Source organism: Esox lucius, chromosome 20 (genome assembly GCF_011004845.1).
Source record: "Esox lucius isolate fEsoLuc1 chromosome 20, fEsoLuc1.pri, whole genome shotgun sequence".
In the NCBI taxonomy this organism is placed as follows: Eukaryota; Metazoa; Chordata; class Actinopteri; order Esociformes; family Esocidae; genus Esox; species Esox lucius.
Window position 1 is genome coordinate 39,674,556 of NC_047588.1, and position 22,019 is coordinate 39,696,574.

The 22,019-nt window shown below is 39.0% G+C and overlaps 1 protein-coding gene across 1 annotated transcript; it reads right to left on the minus strand.

The window, feature by feature from the left end:
• Positions 1-1,389: 1,389 nt before the first annotated feature.
• On the minus strand, positions 1,390-21,370 carry LOC117593491 (trace amine-associated receptor 8a-like). Its single transcript, XM_034288882.1, has 2 exons — positions 20,685-21,370; positions 1,390-1,783 (listed from the first exon to the last, which is right to left on the minus strand). Exons 1-2 carry the CDS (start codon positions 21,368-21,370, stop codon positions 1,390-1,392), a joined length of 1,080 nt encoding a protein of 359 aa, XP_034144773.1.
• Between the last annotated feature and the right edge of the window lie 649 nt (positions 21,371-22,019).

The window sequence follows — 22,019 nt, forward strand, 5'->3', positions numbered from 1 at the left end:
TCTCCCCACTGGTCTACGCCCCATAGCACCCCCCCAAAAATGTCTTGGGGCGCTCCTCCAGGGGGTCTTCCTCCACTCTCCCATACACCACCTCCTCGTCGTCCAAGGAGAGGGAGTCAGACCCCCAATCGCCTCTCCAGGTATACTCCCCTCTCCATCAGGTGAATCGGAGGGGAGTAGCCGGAATAAGCGCAGAGACGCCGAGCTTCCTCCTCCGGCATCTCTGGCTTCTCCCACGGCGGGTCTTCCTTGTGCGTCTGCGGATTCCTTTTTGGTGGTTCATTCTGTCACGGCTGTGGTGGGAGAAGGACACAGGCGCAGACCCGAGATCACAAGGATAATCCATGTTTAATGAAACAAAAAAGGACTCCAACAAAACAAAAAGCAGCAACCAGTGACATGGGCTTAACACAAACTTAAATAGGGTCCCCAATTGGAGGCAATGATCAACACCTGCCTCCAATTGGGGAGACCAAAGATGATTAGAGGTGGCTAGATGCCACCTCCTGTTCTGTCCTGGCTATGCCCCGAGCCCAGCGCAGAGATGGCTAGGGGCACAGCCAGGACATGACAAGGGAGTTTTTTCAAGCCACTGAAATTCAACACTACTGTTGTTTGCTTGAGTTTTGTAAAAGCACATTGTGACAAATTTTGATGTAAAAAGGGCTTTATTAATACATTTGATCAATAAGAGGGTCTGCTAAATTACTGAAATGTAAAATGAAAATGTCTCATTTCATGCTTTTTCATGCCCTTTTTTATGTCACTTTAAACTAATTTCATGCCCATGTCCAACGGCAGATACTTTCACTCACATATTGTAAGCATTTGACAATGCAAATGTTTAATATTTGAAAATCCAAATGTAACTGTCAGATGGCTTACAAGACGGTCTACAGTCATTAAACGCAACACAAAGTGCTTCACAAAATAAGAACACAACAGAAATACAAATATTTAAAACACTGTTCACTGAGCAGCTCGCGTCTCTGCCCCGCGGATCTCAAAACAACATGCACCGATAATTAAAAGTAATGAATCTATACTGCTTACGGCAGTAGGCAAATTCACCAAAATCATGTCAACCAGTCCCAAAAGTTAGACTAACTTCAAGTAAGCACCGCCATCTGAACTGAAAGCTGGTATTGAAATAGTGTAGCAAGACTTTGGTTTCTAAGGGGGAATACCCTCTGTCCTCCCCACCACACCCACCCACACACACACACACCCACACCCACACTGAGGATCCAGGTGAGGAAAATCCACTCCTGGGGAGCCATTAGTGCATATGTCTTAGTTCCTTTCCTTTTTGCTCCAACTCTGTTTCAAGTTTTTCAGTTCAAAGGCATTTGTCCTTGTGTCTCCTCCTTAGAGTATTTGACTTGGTGATCATTTGAGCCATGAGTGTCCCTGCTTTGCTTTCAGCTTTCTCAGCATGGTCATCAGCATCCTTCTGAAGGACACTTCTGTCAACACAGACTTTTTCTTTATCAGTGCTTCCAGCTCGTCCTCTAGTGCTTTTCTTTTAAGTCCATGCATTGCAACCTCTCGCTCCCTCCATTTTAGAATGTAGCTGGTTTTGTCCTTTCCACAGGTGAAAGATTTGGCTATGTCCGCTTCCAAAGTCGCATTCGAGCCAAATGCCGCTCGCAAGTCGCTGGTCTTCCCCGCTGTCCCGGCTCTGCTGGGGGCAGTCACTGTAGTGGCTCCGCTGGGGCCTACGGCAGGAGTGGTGGTAGCAGTGGCAGCTGCAGGTGTGGTGGTGACAGCAGAAGTTGTGTTGCTGGTCACGGCAAAGAAAATCGAAAAAGTTAACTGCTGCCTGCCTTTAAGCGCCAACTTGTGACTCTAGGACTGCATGTGTGACTTCACCGCATTGACGCCAATTGTGCAAAGTTTTAAGTTTTTTTGCACCCGCTGCAAAATGCCTCTCCGTGTTTACCGTCGACGGGCTTTAACCAGGTTCTGAATAGTTCATCCTCCAACCACTTCTGCTGAAACTTGCATTTTCCATTTTTTCCATCATTTGATATTTCCTCTGTTCTTTTTCCACAGCGTACACTCACTCACACCATAGACAGTAGACTCACACTCACTCACACCATAGACAGTAGACTCACACTCACCGCACGTTGCATTACTAGCATCCGGTGTCACGACTTCGTGCACCAGCCGTAATAAACATCCAATTAAAAGGTTCCGCCTGTCAACCATTACGCTATACTTCCGATCAAAATTAGATTTAGAGGTTTATATAATCAAAATAAATCGTGGAAAACAATGTTTTTATTCCATAATTTTCCATAACATTTACAAAATTTTTAATGCCTTTGAACATCGAAGTTCATGATTTTTAATGCCAGTTCATGCCTGCCTTTTCACAATATCTATTTAATTACTTTTCATGCTTTTTAATGACCCGCGGAAACCCTGGTGTTTATCTGTGTGTGTTTGTGTGTGTCCAATGACACTCTAAACCGGGGAGAGGCTGTCAGTCATTCAGGGATAAAAAGAGAGGCAGGACCCAGAGTTTGTCAGAAGGCTGACCTGACAGGGTCACACACAGGACCAAGCAGGAGGAGGAACTCAGCATTTTACCCTTTATTACGAATGGAGGAACATGAAGATAATCAATACTGTTTTCAAGATGGAAACTCTTCTTGCAGAAAGGCTTCAATTTCAACACCTACGTATGTAACACTATATATTTTCTTCTCATTGATTTCTGCCGTTACCATATTTTTGAACCTAATGGTCATAGTCACCATCTCTCACTTCAAGCAGCTCCAAACTCCAACCAACCTGCTCATCCTCTCTCTGGCTGTGTCAGATCTCCTAGTGGGACTGATTGCCATACCAGCAATTACTGTGGCAGTAATGGAAATGTGCTGGGTTCTTCAGGGATATTTCTGTGCATTGCTTATCTACATTACATATTTATGTACTTCTTCATCTATCGGCAATTTAGTCTTGATATCTATTGATCGTTATGTTGCTGTGTGTGATCCATTAATGTACCACTCGAAAATAACAATAACAAGAATTCAATGTGGTATATCTTTTTCCTGGTGTTGTTGTATCATATTAGGCATTGTAAGTTTCTCTTTAAATGTGCACATGCATAGTAGGTGTTTTGAAGAATGCTATTTGGTTAAGGGAGAAATGGGGGTTAATATAATTGGTCTTGTCATTACAATGGGTATCCCATGTTCTATTATTATAACACTTTATTTTAAAATATTTATGGTGGCCAGATCACAGGCCAGACAGGTATTTTCTAAAGGGGCTGCTACTGTTTCTGGTGTTAAAACTGTGCAGGCAAATAAATCTGAGAGAAAAGCAGCAAAAACTCTTGCTATTGTGGTTTTCAACTATCTTGCTTGTTGGATTCCAATGTATCTTAGCAGATTCTTCTTTCGTTTTGCAAGTGGTAATTTATTTTCAGCTTTCATATGCTTTCTGCCACTTGTTAATTCCTTAACAAACCCAATCATTTATGCTTTCTTTTACCCATGGTTTAAAGTGACAGCTAAACATATTTTTACTCTGAAGTTATGGACTTTATAATACCTAGGTTTGTATTCCATACTCTGATAAACATGTTTGATATGTTGATGATTTAATTGTTTATGTCATGTCATGCTCTGATGTTACTTATCTCAGTTAAGTCTGTATTCATCATAGATATATGCTGATATATAATAATTAGGCCGGTTTGGATTGGTATTACAGGAACTGTCATCATTTTAATTTGTATATTCCAAAAACCAATGTCGTTCCATTTCATTAAATGATGAAAAATATTTAAGTACTGAAAATGTACATGTTCTTGATACGATGATCAATCATTCTCAATGTTGTTTAACGTTATAATATTGTGGTTAATGGGGCTTTTTAAAACTTTGCTTATAATTTGGAATCATTCCTCCAACATTTGTACTGTATTATGTCAATATGCTATAAAATTCCCATATTTCTAAATAACGATTTTTATGAATGAAATCATAATAGTTCAACTAAAGTCCTGATAAATAATTTAATAGTGATTATAATGGTAGTCCCTGATCTAAAGTGTGGATGATTCAAACTGTAGTGTCCTTGTTAGGACAAGAGTACTCTGACAAAGCCTTTAGGATTCACCTGAACTGGTCACTGAAGAAGGTTGCACAGGTTACGGTACCAGTGATTCTTAAACTTTTTTGGACCAGCGTCCCCATATCCATTATCCAGGCCCCATAATGCCCCCCCCCCCCCCATTTAATAAGATGTTGGCTAATTTCCCTGAATATTAATGATTATTATTGTTATTATTGTTATGAATATTATTATTGTTGTTACTTTTGTTATCATCAAACAATAAAACCATAAAAAAAACAAATCTTTAAATGACAAACAACAGGTTGATTAGTTTCCCAGGTAAATAAACAGCAGCCAATGCTTGCAATCTAACATTAAAATCTTAATTAAACAACAACCAAACAATAATCATTCTTAGCAAGCTGTTGTCCCTTTCCTTGTGCATCTGGTCATACAGACCATCCTAGCCTCTAGACTCAGCCCACATTCATTTCTTAATTATTACAATTGTAATTTTAATATGTTCACCTGGCACAGCCAGAAAAGGACTTGTCACCCCTCTGAGCCTGGGTCCTCTCTAGGTTTCTTCCTAAATTTGGCATTCTTAGGGAGTTTTTCCTAGCCACTGAAATTCCACACTACTGTTGTTTGCTCCTTGTGGTTTAAGGCCAGTTGTTTTGTAAAAGCACTTTGTGACATCTGCTGATGTAATACATTTGTAATGTATTTGATAGATTGATTTGATTGAATTTGATTGAAACAAGCACGTTTATTTATATAGCACAATTCATACATAGAAGCAATTCAATCTGCTTTACAAAGTAAAATAAAATAAATAAAAAATACAATAGCATATAAACAAATACTCAAATGAAAACATCTAAACAACATCATAATAAGAAAACAGAATAAGAATAAAAACATAGGAATGGAATAAAACATAGGAAGCTATAGAATCTGTAAGGCTAAACAGTGCAGTTTATATGGTCAGTCATAGTCACGTGAGAAGAGAAGTGTTTTTAATCTGGATTTAAAATAGGTATGTTTGGGGCATTTTCTGGTAGTTTTTTCCAGTCGTATACAGCATAACTGCTAAATGCAGCTTCTCCATGTTTAGTTTGGACTCTGGACTCTACTAAATGACCTGTTTTCATGGATCTAAGAGCCCTGCTCGGTTTATATTCTTCAAACATATCAGAAATGTATACGGGGCCTTTGAATTAATGAAAACATTTCGTACCTTTATGACAAAGCTGCATTGCAATCGGAAAACTACTCTAAAACAACCCCAACAAAGATAAGTTGTGTTGTTTACCTAAAAAAAAATGACAATGTTGTCATTTTCACTATATCGGTCTCATTTCAAGTAAACGGGTACTGTTTACTGGTCTGTTTTGTTAACAATTGTATCAATCCACTTTATCTTTTAGGGAAGATTAAGGGTATACATCACAGTAAACAATAGTATTCACTAGCTAGAAAGCAAGTTACCGACTTTGCCTTTAATATTCACCTCAGACAGTCAAACATTATTTGTTTGAGAGGGAAAGAAAATACATAGGCTATATATTATGACTGAGCAGGAAGAACACTTTTTGGGGGATAGTGTGGTATTTCTTGAACTGATGTATTCTTAATTCTATAAATGTATAAAAGAGTTACTGTTTAAAGTACTGAGTAAATGGGAAAATACTGAGTCCCCATATTTAGATGAATGAATGAAAGAAAGAGGGATCTGGTCCCTGTCTATGTGTTTATGGTCTTCACTGAATTGTATCAGTATTCATTGGGTCATCCGTCAATCTGTTTATCTGTTTAAACAATCAGTGTATCTGTGCTTTGTCCAGATGGTATTTGTGGCCCTTATGAGTTCACATTTCAAGGAAGTCAGTAGACTCTAACAGTATGTGAATGAACATTTTAAGGAAGGTTGCCTACAGTGTCCTTAGTTCCCTAGGATTAGGTGGGGGGACAGACTGCCCTTTGGGATAAAACCTAGGTATAGATGGAATAAAGGGAATGTATTGTTGACATAGGACAGATGTGCAGCATCTTACCACACCCCTTTTACTGTATGAGTACTGATGATTGTTCTGTGTTACTTTAGAGATGTCTCACGGTTAATTTGGTAAGCTTTGATACTTCTCTGCTTGGAAGAAATAAACTGCTTATTAATTTGTTCATTTGTGTGAATTAAATGTATTAATTCAAGTTTATCACTTCATCAGTTAACTGTGGATATATGAATTTGTTAATTAATCAAGTCACCAATAAATCCTGCTCTTTAGATGCTCCAAGTAAGTGGTATGCTATCAACAAATCAAAAGAGGGTGCCTCAATAAACTGGACACTGCCAAAGTCGCCAAACTCAATATACCAGACTGCCATACCAGATGACGGCACTAACCCTAACACAACAAGCCTGAAACTCAAGAACCCAAATTTCACAACCACACCAAAATCTTCCAACAAGGCACACAGAGCAGCGGGTTTCAGTGGATCAAAATCCCGGACGAGCCCCCATTTGTTACTCACTCCTCTTCCTGGGGGTCAATATAACCCACTGCCACACATGAGTGCTCTGCCAGGTGGGCAATGGGATCAACTAAGGAAGACAGACAAGTAAATTACCATTCAAACCAGGTTTCTTTTTGTAACCCAAATACAGAGAGGCGGGAAAACGGGCTGAGCAGGCCCAAAGTAAATAAATTATTAGACAAATAACCCCTACATACCTAGTCTGTAGAGAACCACTAGTCTCTCAAGCTAAAATAAGTACAGGGTGAGGGCCGCTCAGTTCTATATATCATGGGTATATAGACAGAGGTTCTCTACGGGTGTATCAATGCCCAAGGGCCTCTTGACTGATAAATAATGAGACAAATCTAGAACATTATCAACTGGGCATAACCAACACAATACACAGCAGACACCCAAATGACAAGACACAGCCAAAGCACAGGTCTATATACCCACATGAAACACAACACAAATGACTCTCTCTCTAAAAACAACAAAACAAGAGGTGATATGTCTAGTGATCTAGTGGGTGTGCCTAACTGTCTGAATTGTCCCTGTGTATAGTGGTGTGAGAGTCTAATGTGGTATGTAATAGTGATGGGACGCTTGAACCAACGCTTCTGTACGCGCCTCAAGATTTTCAAGTGAGACAGTTCATAACGAAGCTTCGGTACCCGTTTCAGCTCCTTAGGAGACGTATGAAGCTTTGCTTCTGTGCAATATACCGTGATTTGCTCGATTTGGGTGTAGAGTCCAGTTTGAGTATATAAGGAAGTCAAACGCGGTTCATTTTCGAGAGTGGGCAAAAGTTGTTTGATTACTGAATGGAGATATTGTTGCTTGTGAGATTTTCGTAATGGAACCATTTTGAAGAAAAAATGTGTTCCTCAATAAAAATTCACATGATATTTCCCTATTACAAAAGCAATATTCTCCCATCACTGTCAAGTTACAAAAGCACTGTTGCCATTTCAAAACAAATTATGTCTCTCTTTATTTCTTTACTCACTGATTTAACGCGCATGTTTACATTCAGCATTTACCCATTACTTATGCATATAAAAACAAACATTTAGGAAAAAATAAGAATACATTGTAGGCTATAGTTACATTAACTATATTGACTTAGCGTTCCGAGTGATGTGACTGACGCAAGTCCTTATTGAAGTCCATTGAGCCAATGCAACATAATTGGGGTAATCATTATTTGACCCGCTATTAATAATTTCAATCAGCAGGTATCCTCGATGAGCGCTGTCTAGACAAGGCTTTGAGAAATGGGACTTTTAGCAAAGCAATGTGCTGGAAAGCCTTGTCGATTCAACAAGGCCTTGTTTAGCCATCACTAGTATGTAATCATGTAATGTGTCCAATGTGGTACTTTATAATTTGTAACAGCTACAAAGTGTAAGTCTAAGCAATAGCAGCAAAGAGAGCCTGGCACGAAAACAGTTGGCCTTTAAACAGTTGTGGTATGGATGTGATTAGGCTGATTAGGAGGGAAATCAGGTGGGGGCAATAACGCGAGGGAGTGGCCACTAATGAGCTAGAACTGCTGCACAGGATAGGCTGCTCCGAACACCACCTGATAGAACACAGACTAATAAACACATCCACACAGCAACAAGGCTGGGAAACATAACACAGCACCATGCCTACAGCTTAACAATGTTTGGAAATGTTACACAGCACATACCTACAGCTTAACAATGCTTGGAAACATAACACAGCACATACAGTGGGGAGAACAAGTATTTGATACACTGCTGATTTTGCAGGTTTTCCTACTTACAAAGCATGTGGAGATCTGTAATTTTTCTCATAGGTACACTTCAACTGTGAGAGACGGAATCTAAAACAAAAATCCCAAAAATCATATTGTCTCATCTCATCTTCATCCGCGTATCCGGTATCGGGTCGCGGGGGCAGCAGCTCCAGCAGGGGACCCCTAACTTCCCTTTCCCGAGCCACATTTGCCAGCTCTGACTGGGGGATCCCGAGGCATTCCCAGGCCAGTGTGAAATATAATCTCTCCACCTAGTGCTGGGCCTACCCTGAGGTCTCCTCCCAGCTGGACGTGCCTGGAACACCTCCCTAGGGAGACGCCCTGGGGGCATCCTTACCAGATGCCCGAACCACCTCAACTGGCTCCTTTCGATGCAAAGGAGCAGTGGCTCTACTCAGAGTTCCTCACGGATGGCTGAGCTTCTCACCCTATCCCTAAGGGAGAAGCCAGCCACCCTTCTGAGAAAATTTCAGCTGCTTGTACTCGCGATATTGACCCAGCCTTCATGACCATAGGTGAGGGTAGGAAGGAAAATTGACCGGTATTTCGAGAGCTTTGCCTTCCGGCTCAGCTCTCTTTTCGTCACAACGGTGCGGTAAAATGTATGCAATACCGCCCCCGCCGCTCCGATTCTCCGGCCAATCTCCCGCTCCAATGTCCCCTCACTCGCAAACAAGAACCTGAGATACTTGAACTCCTTTACCTGGGGTAACGCCTCATTCCCTACCCGGAGGGGGAACTCCATCGGTTTCCTGCTGAGAACCATGGCCTCAGATTTAGAGGTGCTAATCCTTATCCCAACCTTCGGGTCTGTCGGTACACAACGGATGGGGCCATGTATCGCGAGATCTTGGCCAACAACCTCCTTCCCTCAGTAAGAGCATGAAGAGGGGTCGTGGCTGGGTCTTCCAGCATTACAACGACCCAAAACACAAAACCAGGGCAACTAAGGAGTGGCTCCGTAAGAAGCATCTCAAGGTCCTGGAGTGGCTTAGCCAGTCTCCAGACCTGAACCCAATAAAAAATCTTTGGAGGAAGCTGAAAGTCTGTATTGCCCAGCGACAGCCCTGAAACCTGAAGGATCTGGAGAAGGTCCGTATGGAGGAGTGGGCCAAAATCCCTGCTGCAGTGTGTGCAAACCTGGTCAAGAACTCCAGGAAATGTATGATCTCTGTAATTGCAAACAAAGGTTTCTGTACCAAATATTAAGTTCTGCTTTTCTGATGTATCAAATACTTATGTCATGCAACAAAATGCAAATTAGTTACTTAAAAATCATACAATGTGATTTTCTGGATTTTTTTTTATTCCGTCACTCACAGTTGAAGAGTATCTATGATAAAAATGACAGACTTCTACATGCTTTGTAAGTGGGAAAACCTGCAAAATCGGCAGTGTATCGAATACTTGTTCCCCCCAATGTACCTACAGCTTAAAAATGCTGGGAAACGCAACAGCATAGATGAAGTTTACTCTGTCCAAATTCATCACAGTACTGTTTATATAGACAGTGAACAGTAATGGACCTAGTGGGACCCCGTTAAACAACTCCAGTAGCTCGGACTTGATGCCATCTACTCTACCAGCCTGACTTCGTTCCTTAAGATAGTCATGAAACCAATGACAGGCATCCAGTCTGAGTCCTACTGATGACAGCTTACTCAAGTATTGCATGGTCTACCGTGTCAAGGTCTTTAGAAAATCTACAAACATGGCAGCACCACTTGATATTGTCTAAGGCACTAGCAGTATCATTCACAACATGTACTGTGTTTAGGTCTAAAACCAGGCTGAATGCTGAAAAAGTATTGTTAAATCAATAGAAATTATGGTAGGTCCATATTCACCAATGATTCTAGAATGTTTGCAAAAAAGGCACGCTGACAGATGCTGATAATTATCCACTTCACTACCACCGACTCCCTTATGGAGTAGTAAAGCAAAGGCTGTTTTCCAAGTTTCAGGAATCTTTCCCATGAATAGTGTTCCATTGAGGTCCTGTGTTATATTTAAACAGTTAAAACATTAAACCTCCTGTTATCCTCAAATGTACTAACATATTTTATCTTTGGGGTCAATTTCACCGCAGAAATTTAAACCTCTAGAATATGATTTAGTGATGTTTATATGTCAGGTACTTTGTTTCTTTGTTGATTTCCTAAACAGACATTTAAATAAGAAAAATAAAAAACACTCATCCACCCATACATCCAAAAAACCTATTACCAGACTATGGGAAAATATGTAAATCACCATGAAATCTCACTGATTGACCTAAAACTGGAAAGGAATACTTTTTTGGTGTTTTAATGGCTTTATATTACTAACAAGACTGTAGTAATCCTATAGTGTTTAAGCTTTGTAATAAAACATGTGAACTAAAATGGCTGAACTTTAGAGTTCAATTATAGGTAGTCTGTCTGGTTGAATGATGGATAACTAAGAAAGCAAACATCACAGTGAGAAATACATGTTTGAATACCAAGCTTACTACCGTAACAGCATGATTACTATTTGTTTTTACATATCTTATGCATTATAGATTGGAACAGGTATATACCCATTAAATGTTTTAATCAATGGACAATATTATATAATATAAATAATAAAATTGTCTTTTCATTTACCAACTACTTACATTTAATTCAAATATAGTTTATAATTGCATGTACATTATGAACTACTAACCCTATAAAACGATAGTCCAGCTGGTATGTCAATCTTAAATAATGATTTAAATTCAGTGTTACATTTTTTGTAAAAGGATTTGAATCATGCCCATTCTCAAAATGTAATTCACTGTGAGAATGCATATTTATATGATTTAATTTGATAGCATGGAACCACCACATACACCACATACATACCAAAGTCAATTAAATCCAGTCAAGTATATTTTGATCTGTAACACATGTACCTATAATGACATCAGGTACTTAATGTAAAATGTGTTGTTACATCAAATTAGCTTTTAAAACAACACAGTGTATCATAACTATGTATGTAATAGCAAAGATGTCAATCAAAATGTTGTAACTATGAACACCTTAACTTCAGACCTAAGATACGTTTAAATGTCACTTTGAACCATGGATAAAAGAAAGCATAAATTATTGGATTAATAAAGGAATTCATAAGTGGCAGACAATAGATGACAATTGTTGCTAAACTGCTACTTGAAAATATAGAATATAAAGCAATTATTGGATTCCAAAAAAGAAGGTAGTTAAAAACAACAAAACCTAGAGTTTTTGCTGCTTTTTTCTCAGAATTACTTGCCTGTACACTTTTAACATAAGACAAAGTGGCAGTCCATTTTGAAACATTTTGAATCTTTCTGGATTGTGATCTGGCCACCAGGAATATTTTCAAATAAAGTGTTATAATAATAGTACATGGCACAATCACTGAAATCAGAAAATCAAAGACATAAAACCACAAAGCTCCTTCAATTGAATTACATTCTTCATAACATCCACTAGGCACCTGTATGTTTACACATAGTTTTACATAAACAACATCATATATGATACAACAACACCAGGTAATGAAAATGCAACAAATAGTTCTACTTGCTGTTATTTTCAAGTGGTAAAATAACGGATCACACACAGCAACATAACGATCAATAGATATCAAGATCAAATTACCAAGAGAGGAAGTATCACATAAAGATGTTATGTAGAGAAGCAACGCACAGAAATATTCCCCAAGAACCCAGCATGGTTCCATTATTGCTACAGTCATTGCTGGTATCACAATGAGTCCTACCAGGAGATCTGACACAGCCAGAGAGAGGATGAGCAGGTTGGTTGGAGTGTGGAGATGCTTGAAGTGAGAGATAGAGATGATCACCAGTAGATTCAAAAATACTGTAACAGCTGAAATCAATGAGAAGATGATATACAGTGATATATAAATAGATGTTGATATTGAAGTCTTTCTGCAAGAAGAGTTTCCATCTTGAAAACAGTATTGAGCATCTTCATGTTCCTCCATTAGTAATAAAGGGTAAAATGCTGAGGTCCTCCTCCTGCTTGGTCCTGTGTGTGACCCTGTCAGGTCAGCCTTCTGACAAACTCTGGGTCCTGCCTCTCTTTTTATCCCTGAATGACTGACACCCTCTCCCCTGTTTAGAGTGTCATTGGACACACACACAAACACAGGCATTTTAATTTTACATTTGTTCATGTAGCATTTAAGTGTTCTCTCTGTGAAATAGATTTTGCAGATTCGTGTTTAACATCCCCCACAATGCTCAGATTGGACACAATGCCTTGAACAAGTTTAGTAAAGTTGAACAATATGCAATACTGCATGATTTCAGAAAACATACTGGTTGGACTCAACAGTTTATAGTATATGTTGTTGTTAAATGTAACATCATTATTATAACTATTATTATTAATAATATAAGGAGCATGTAATTGTAAGGATTATAGTGTAAAAAGTAGCATAAGCATATGCAATTATGAGAATATAATAACGTTATTTTATAATTAAGTATTAGAGCATTTACTAACAGTTTTCTGATTTACAAATAAACATTGAAAATGAGAGCCACATTTTAGTTAGAAATTTAGTGCATAACTGGAACAGATATAAGGCTTAAAACCAGGCGATTGGTGGTACGCCCCATGGTATGTGGTATTCCCATAGATATTTTGGCAGGGTTTAACACGCTATGCATCTACACAGATATAATTGATTATCAACGTGTTGGTGACAGTCATGTTCCACAGTTGAGAACTGTACATATTGCAGGGAAAAAGAACAAAGTTGTCACAGTGACTTACGACCAGCCACACAACGTACCTCTTAGTAAGAGTCAGTTTGACGAGATCTGTATCGAAGTAAAATCTGATCAAATCCAGCTGATTTCATTCGTAGTGGGAAAGGTGAGTGGAAAATTACACTTCAGACTTGTCAAACAATCTTTTAGATTATAAGATGCAGCCTCAGAAACTCTACGATGATCCTCAATGGTATGTTGAATACTACACAACACAGGCCGGTAACGGTTTACCGGGGTATCATGGTAGCGCTGCAATGTATGGGGCTGGTCTAGGGAGCCTTTTTCAAGGGCTTTTCCGGATGGCAATACCTTTGTTGAAGCGTGGGTTCTCAATAGCAAAACCACATCTGAAGAATGCAGCGAGGAATATAGTTGGCGAAGTTGTCAGCAGTGTTATGTCACGACAAATAAAACAGCAGGATGGATCAGGATTGATGGTAATGACTCGAGGTGTTAGAAAGAGACCAACTGGTAGGAGGAGCCTACCAAAGAGTAAAAACAAGGGAACACCGCAAAGTTAATTAAGAATTCATTTTAGAAAGATGGCACTCCTACACCCTATGTCTGGTGAATGTATGAAAACGGAGTTGGATTTATTCACAGTTCCTTTCACACAGCCATCTATTGAGAACAATACATACATTGAAATACCAACCCTATCAGTAATATCAGAAACAGCCCTTATGTAGTTCTTTTTTGCAGGAAATGGCGAAGACTACGTTGATCTAAACAATACTTTGTTGTACCTACGTGTAAAAATCACTAAACCGGATGGAACTTATATTGATGCCGGAGCACGTGTTGGGGTTATCAACTACCCAATAGCCACCCCATTTTCACAAGTGGATGTCTCCTTGGGTGATCGTTTATTTAGCCAGAGTAGCAACACCCCTATACCCCTACAGAGCCCGTTAAAGAGAGCCTTCTGAATTATGGATGTGATACATTAAAAACACAGTTTTCAGCTGGTTTGTTGGAATCTCTTGGAAATGGTATAAAAATATATATTTTTAAATAAAAGGACGCCACAGGTCACATGGATGTTATGGACGCTGCAGGCAAGAAACGATGGACTCAGGAAAAGGGCGGCCTATTGATCATATAGTACAACATTTGAATCGATTGGCCCTGTTCATAGTGATATCTTCTTTTAAAAGAAACTCATGTTAAACAGCGTTGACATAAAGACGAGTTCTGTCTAATGGGGGCAGGGGATGTGCATTAACGTTTGCATATATTATCTGCGTCACTTTTTGTCAAGAAAGTCTCTGTTTCACCAGCCGTGAAGCTTGGTCACGCTCAAGCGCTACTCTCAACCACTGCCAAGTACCCAATTGAAAAAGAGTGTATGAAGACATTTAGTTTACCGGCGGGGGGGTCGCGTTTGCAACCAGGAAAACCTATTTTTAGGACCTCTGCCAAAATGTATTGTTGTTGGATTGATGGATAATGACAGTTTTACAGGAAGTTACACAAAAAAATCCATTTAATTTCAAACATTATAATTAGGACTTTATGGTTATGTATGTAGATGGTCAGCAATTTCCCAGCAAACCATTCCAACCAAATTACACAACAGGGTCAAACCAGCAACAAGTGATGGTTGACTACTATTAGGAAAATGGTGTGGAAATGAATACTGCAGAGTTGACAGGTGTGGTGAACCCATTTTCATTTCATATGGTGTGCTGGCATGTGACCAACTACCTAGTGGACCAGTCCGAGATGTTGCATCAATGATGATTGTTAATACACACCCAAGCAATCACCCCGGGGAGCACTGGCTGGCTATTTACATAACAGACGATGGCATCGGAAGGTTTTATGACAGTTTTGGAAACCCCCCAGATTTGACATATTTTCCCAAGTCAATCAGCGCCTTTCTGCAAACCTGTGAAAATGTGGAATACAGTTCAAAACAAGTACAGGACATGATTTCAACCATGTGTGGAGAACATGGTGTGTTCTGTCTCTATCTAATGACAAGAGGTCTGAGTTATAAAGATGCTATGTATTTTTATATTAATTTATTAGAAAATGATGCGCTAGTCTCAAAGTTTGTAGCGCAGATGCCAGAGTAAGCGTGATAAGAAAATGTTTAATTCATTCAAACATGCTCAATTTTGTGAATCGTTTAATTTGTGTCATGGTTGTTGAAGAAATAGAAAAGTAAATCATACACCAATTATTCAAGGTAAAACATGAACTTTGAAAATGATTAAAAAAAGCATAACATTAAAATGGAAGCAATTTTGTGGGGTCCGTGGTTGGGGGTACAAAGAAAGCTTTGGTTGGTTGATAACCAGTTGCTGGGGAGTGGCTAAATCATCCATTGTGTCGCCAGACATTTGTTTATACAAATAGATTTTACGCCTTACAAGCTCATTTGGAATAGTTGTAAAATGCATGTTGAGACATGCCTTGGCCTCTAAAAACACCGCAACGGCCTTCTATCGTCAGCAATTTTATTGGTTGGTGTCAAACTTTTAACCAGGTCCAACAGGTGCGAACCCCTGATTATCTCTCCTTTGAAAATGAATTCACCATTTAAAGTCCATGAAGTCAAATCTTTAGACCTCTGCATTCTATTAAGAAAATATGCAACATTCTTCCTATGTATCGCAGGCACATTATCCGCGTACGAACATTTCGGTCAAAGTTTGCTTAGTCTCAGTCATGTTTACTACATCAGCCCCAGTCTCAGACCCGGGAAGACTTAAAGTCAGTGTATTTGTGTCAAGATCCCCCTGTCTCACAACAGTCAAAAATCTTTGTAAAATGGCAGAGTATCGTTTAGCTTTCTCATGTAAATCCATATCAGGCTTCAACAGTATATTGCGAATCAATGAGTACAAATCATATTCAACAAAATTGTCTTACATCGGTGCTAGTCGTTTAGGATTCTCGCAGTTTTTCTAACTGATGTTGTGGCACCAAAAACATTTTCTGAGCATGATCCATGTTGTTTAACGTGTCTCGATGCAATTGGACTGGATAGGAATGGAACTGCAATGCTTAGTAAAGGTAGTAGAAAACCTCCAGATTGGTCTTCTCTATGCGACTGAAGTGTTCATTCTAGACATATATAATATATGGCTTTTTGTCTCTTTACTTTTCGTAGCTGCGATTCTGTTAAGGGTATAGTTCTGCGCTTTAGATTAAGCGCTATTTCACAGAGTGATAGAATGAGGTCGGTGGAGGCAGATTCTAAAATAACTTTTCGTTGACTTGCCGGTGCCTTAACATCTTTTAAAGTGGTACATTTCTACGAATGCGTTTAGACAAGATCAAACTTTCTTAGGAACGTACACAACAGGCCAGTCCCCTGAAAATAACCCAGTTCTCAGATGGTAGTCTTCTGGTGTTGTAGCTGTTAAGTCATTAAGTAAATAATCAAAAAGTGGATGTGTTGCGTCTTTAAAACTCCCCATGTCAGCATTATCTAACAACATTTTCACAAAATATGTTTTACCCGAGTTACTGGGACCACTAATGACACAGCTGAATAGGTGTTGAAGTCGCAGGTCAAAACCGCTATCCATCCTAGAATGTGATTTAGTACCCTAAAGGCCTTGTGCTGTAATCAGTTTTACCCTGTTTTCCAACATAATCGGCCAACATTCCAAGGCAATTAGAATTGATACCCATGCATCCGCTAACGGTACCCTGGGGCTAATAACCCCTCAATGAATGAATGAGGTCAATGGATGAATGCATGATAATCCCAGATGAATGATCATATCCTTAGAAATGAAATACAAGATTTCCATGACCATTCAACAATTTAATTAGCCTATTATTGAAATATATTACAAACAATATAGGCTACTTGGCAATTCAACCTAGGTATCATATGTTACTTATGTTGAAGAGTCCGGGGTGTTCCCAAGATGGCTTTAAGACCAAAATAGCGGCGCGTGTACATCGCGAGGCTCAGCGTCTACCCAGTTTTTGGAAATTAGCAGAAATTTACTTAATAGTTCTTAGCTTATTCACTTAGTACAGCCTATCACACGCTCTATACAGCCGACTAGAACTCCTGGACATTGGAGCAAAATGGACAGGAAGAGTTTTTGACAACTTCCAAGTTCCATCAGAGATTGCAAAGATGCTCCGGGAGACGTTATTCACATAGCCAAAAGGAAGTGCCCGGAAAACAAAGGCAAGGGAAGCTTGGAGGTGACCGGGCGAGGCTAATGCTAGCACTCTTTCAGCACCAAGCGTCTTGATTTTCTCTGAAACGTGGCTTAGCATCAATTTACCCGACAACGTAATAGAACTGGAAGAGCATGACGTCTTCAGAGCAGATCGGACTGTGGAGGAAGTCCAGAGTAGGTGGGCTGTGCATTAATGTAATAAAAAAACATGGTGTACAAACATTAACTTTAACCGGGAGTCACTGCTCAACCAATCTGGAGTACCTGATGGTCAGGCCTTTTCACTTGCCTCGGGAGTTTACATCTATATTTTTGTTACTGCAGTCTAACAACAATAGTCTTATCAACCATTCAAATTTGAAAACTGTTTTTCCCAAATTCCGCCAGTGACTCCTGCCCTGCCAGAGGAGACAATACACTAGATAATGTGTACACTAACATTCCAGAGGCTTACAAAGACATTCCCCTTCCCCACTTGGGACAGTCTGATCCAATTTCACTTTTTTTACTTCCCAAGTATTTACCCCTCATTAAACATATGAAACCATCAGTGTGGACAGTCAAAGTGAGACTCACTTCTACAGTTTCAGCATACAGGACATTGAAAAAATATCATCATGTTAATTTTATGTTAACTCAGCTGTCCCCATTTAATTAGGAAAAGTCTTTAAATATTAAGCAAAAAAATATTGAACAAATATCATGTTCATTTTATGTTTACTCAGCTGTCTCCATTTAATTAGGAAAGGTAATTAAATAAGAAGCAAACAAATATGTCATTCATGTATTTAGAGATGTTAAATGTTGAATAGGGACAAATTGACCCCAAAGATTATAGAAGGGCTAAATTATTTAATATCAACAATCTCATGATGTGATATCTGTGATGACAACAAGTAACTGAGATGTAATGTCAGAGTACTGTAACCTTAAAGAACCCATTACAACAACAGATACATTATAACAAGACTGTATCAAGTCAATAGTGTTTAAGCTTTGTAATAATACATGACCTCTCCTTTGAAGAACATATAAAATATGTCTCAAGAGTTGCTTATTTTCATCTTCGAAACATTGCAAAAAATAGAAACTTTCTATCAAAAACTGATGCAGAAAAATGTATCCATGCTTTCGTTACTTCTAGATTAGATTACTGCAATGCTCTTCTCTATGGTTATCTAGACAAATTAATAAATACACTTCAATTAGTGCTGCACACGGTTGCTAGAATCCTAACTAGAACAAAAAAATTTGAACACATTACCCCTGTCCTGGCGTCCTTACATTGGCTGCCTGTTAGGTTTAGGGCTGATTTTAAGGTTTTACTCTTAACCTTTAAATCAATACATGGACTTGCTCCTACTTACCTTGCTGAAATGATCCAGCCATACATACCTACACGTAACCTTAGATCGCAAGATGCAGGCCTTTTAATTGTACCTAGAATTTCTAAACAAACAGTTGGCGGCAGGGCCTTTTCTCATAGAGCTCCACTCCTGTGGAATGATCTGCCAATTAAGATTAGAAATGCAAACTCAGTGCAAACTTTCAAGTGTCTACTAAAAACTCATCTCTACAGCACGGTTTATAATTAGGTGTAGCCTGGCCCAGGGGCGTGAAGGTGACCAGTAGGCTTGATACTGTCCACCCTTGCTGTCTTGCCAGGTGGGCTCTCGTCGCCACTGGGATGCCCTCCCTCCAATGCCTTTCGGGGGAAGAGTCACTGGCTTGTTGTTGACTCTCTGTTGCGCACTTGTGCAATTGGGCTGTACGCTGCTAGCAATACTCGGCCCTCATTCAAGGGAGTTGTGGTTGGTGGGTGTCCCTTTGGTTGATGCCTGGCAATGTGGGTGGATTGATTTCCTGCCTGTTGGGCCCTGTCCGGGGCCTCCCCCGGGTAGGGCCACAGTGTCACCGGACCCCCCCGTTTCAGTTCCAAGGTGTTACGCTGCTATGTTATTGTGCTGGGGGATATGAGGGATGTACTACTAACTTTCTCAGTCTCTTCCAGTTTTAAATTTTAGGAGGAGATGAGGTCCTGGTCCACACCTGCGGATTACCTGGTTTGTGGGGCCCGTTGCTGTCCCTGTCCTTGTCCACCTGGTCATACTTCTGACCTAGTCTAAAATCAAATAGACTCTGGATTTACCCCGGAGAAATGTATTCATTATTCCAATTGGACTCTTAATATCTCACCCGGCACAGCCAGAAGAGGACTGGTCACCCCTCTGAGCCTGGGTCCTCTCTAGGTTTCTTCCTAAAATTCGACCTTCTTAGGGAGTTTTTCCTAGCCACTGAAATTCAACACTACTGTTGTTTGCTCCTTGGGGTTTAAGGCCGGGTGTCTCTGTAAAGCACTTTGTGACAACTGCTGTTGTAAAAAGGGCTTTATAAATAAATTTGATTGATTGATTGATGTCAACAAAAATGCCTGAACTTTAGAGTTCAATTATAGTTAGTCTGTCTGGTTGAACGATGGATAACTAAGAAAGAAAACATCACAGTGAGAAATACATGTTTGAATACCAAGCTTACTACCGTAACAGCATGATTACTATATGTTTTTACATATCTTATACAATATAGATTGGAACAGGTACATGCCCATTAAATGTTTTAATCAATGGACAATATTATATAAATAACTAAATTGTCTTTTCATTTACCAACTACTTACATTTAATTAAAATATAATCCATAATTTCATGTACATTGTGAACTACTAACCCTATGAAACGATAGTCCAGCTGGTATGTCAATCTTAAACAATGATTTAAATTCAGTGTTAAATTTGTTGTAAAAGGATTTTAATCATGCCCAATCTCAAAATGTAATTCACTGTGAGAATGCATATTTATATGATTTAATTTGATAGCATGGAACAACCACATACACCACATACATACCAAAGTCAATTAAATCCAGTCAAGTATATTTGAATCTATAACACATGTACCTATGATGACGACAGGTACTTGTATAGTGTGTTGTTACATCAAATTAGCTTTTAAAACAACACAGTGTAACATAACTATGTATGTAATAGCAAAGATGCCAATCAAAATGTTGTAACTATTAACACCTTACTTTAGGCCTAAGATACGTTTAAATGTCACTTTGAACCATGGATAAAAGAAAGCATAAATTATTGGATTAATAAAGGAATTCATAAGTGGCAGACAATACATGACAATTGTTGCTAAACTGTTATTTGAAAATATAAAATATAAAGCAATTATTGGGTTCCAAAAAAGAAGGTAGTTAAAAACAACAAAACCTAGAGTTTTTGCTGCTTTTTTTCTCAGAATTACTTGCCTGTACACTTTTAACATAAGACAAAGTGGAAGACCATTTTGAAACATTTTGAATCTTTCTGGATTGTGATCTGGCCACCAGGAATATTTTCAGATAAAGTGTTATAATAATAGAACATGGCACAATCACTGAAATCAGAAAATCAAAGACATAAAACCACAAAGTTCCTTCAATTGAATTACATTCTTCATAACATCCACTAGGCACCTGTATGTTTACACATAGTTTTACATAAACAACATCATATATGATACAACAACACCAGGACATGAAAATGCAACAAATAGTTCTTCTTGGTGTTATTTTCAAGTGGTACAGTAACGGATCACACACAGCAACATAACGGTCAATAGATATCAAGATCAAATTACCAAGAGAGGATGTATCACATAAAGATGTTATGTAGAGAAACAATGCACAGAAATATTCCCCAAGAACCCAGCATGGTTCCATTATTGCTACAGTCGTTGCTGGTATCACAATGAGTCCCACCAGGAGATCTGACACAGCCAGAGAGAGGATGAGCAGTTTGGTTGGAGTGTGGAGCTGCTTGAAGTGAGAGATAGAGATTATCACCAGTAGGTTCAAAAATACTGTAACAGCTGAAATCAATGAGAAGATGATATACAGTGATATATAAATAGATGTTGATATTGAAGTCTTTCTGCAAGAAGAGTTTCCATCTTGAAAACAGTATTGATTATCTTCATGTTCCTCCATTTGTTATAAAAGGTAAAATGCTGAGGTCCTCCTCCTGCTTGGTCCTGTGTGTGACCCTGTCAGGTCAGCCTTCTGACAAACTCTGGGTCCTGCCTCTCTTTTTATCCCTGAATGACTGACACCCTCTCCCCTGTTTAGAGTGTCATTTGACACACACACATTTTAATTTTACATTTGTTCATGCAGCATTTAAGTGTTCCCTCTGTAAAATAGATTTAGCAGATTCTTGTTTAACATCCCCCACAGTGCTCAGATTGGACACAATGCCTTGAACAAGTGTAGTAAAGTTGAACAATATGTAATACTGCATGATTTCAGAAAACATACTGGCTGGACTCAACAGTTTATAGTGTAAGTTGTTAAATGAAACATCAGTATTATAACGATTCTAATTATTAATATTAGGAGCATGTAATTGTAAGGATGACAGTGTAAAAGTAACATAAGCATATGCAATTATAGGAATCTAATAACGTTAAGAATTAGAACATTTACTAACAGTTGGCTGATTTACTAATTAACTTTGAAAAGGCGAGCCCCATTTTAGTTAGACATTTTGTGCATAACTGGAACAGATATAAGGCTTAAAACCAGGTGATTGGTGGTACGCCCCATGGTATGTGGCATTCCCTTAGATATTCTGGCAGGG

What these genes read in the sequence shown, in the direction of transcription:
- LOC117593491 (XM_034288882.1), bottom strand. Translation starts at nt 21,370, where the DNA reads ATGGAGGAACATGAAGATAATCAATACTGTTTTCAAGATGGAAACTCT. An exon ending in ATTCAAAATGTTTCAAAATG is followed by an intron (nt 1,784 to 20,684) that starts GTCTTCCACTTT and finishes TGCCGTGACCAG; the next exon opens with CAACACAACTTCTGCTGTCA.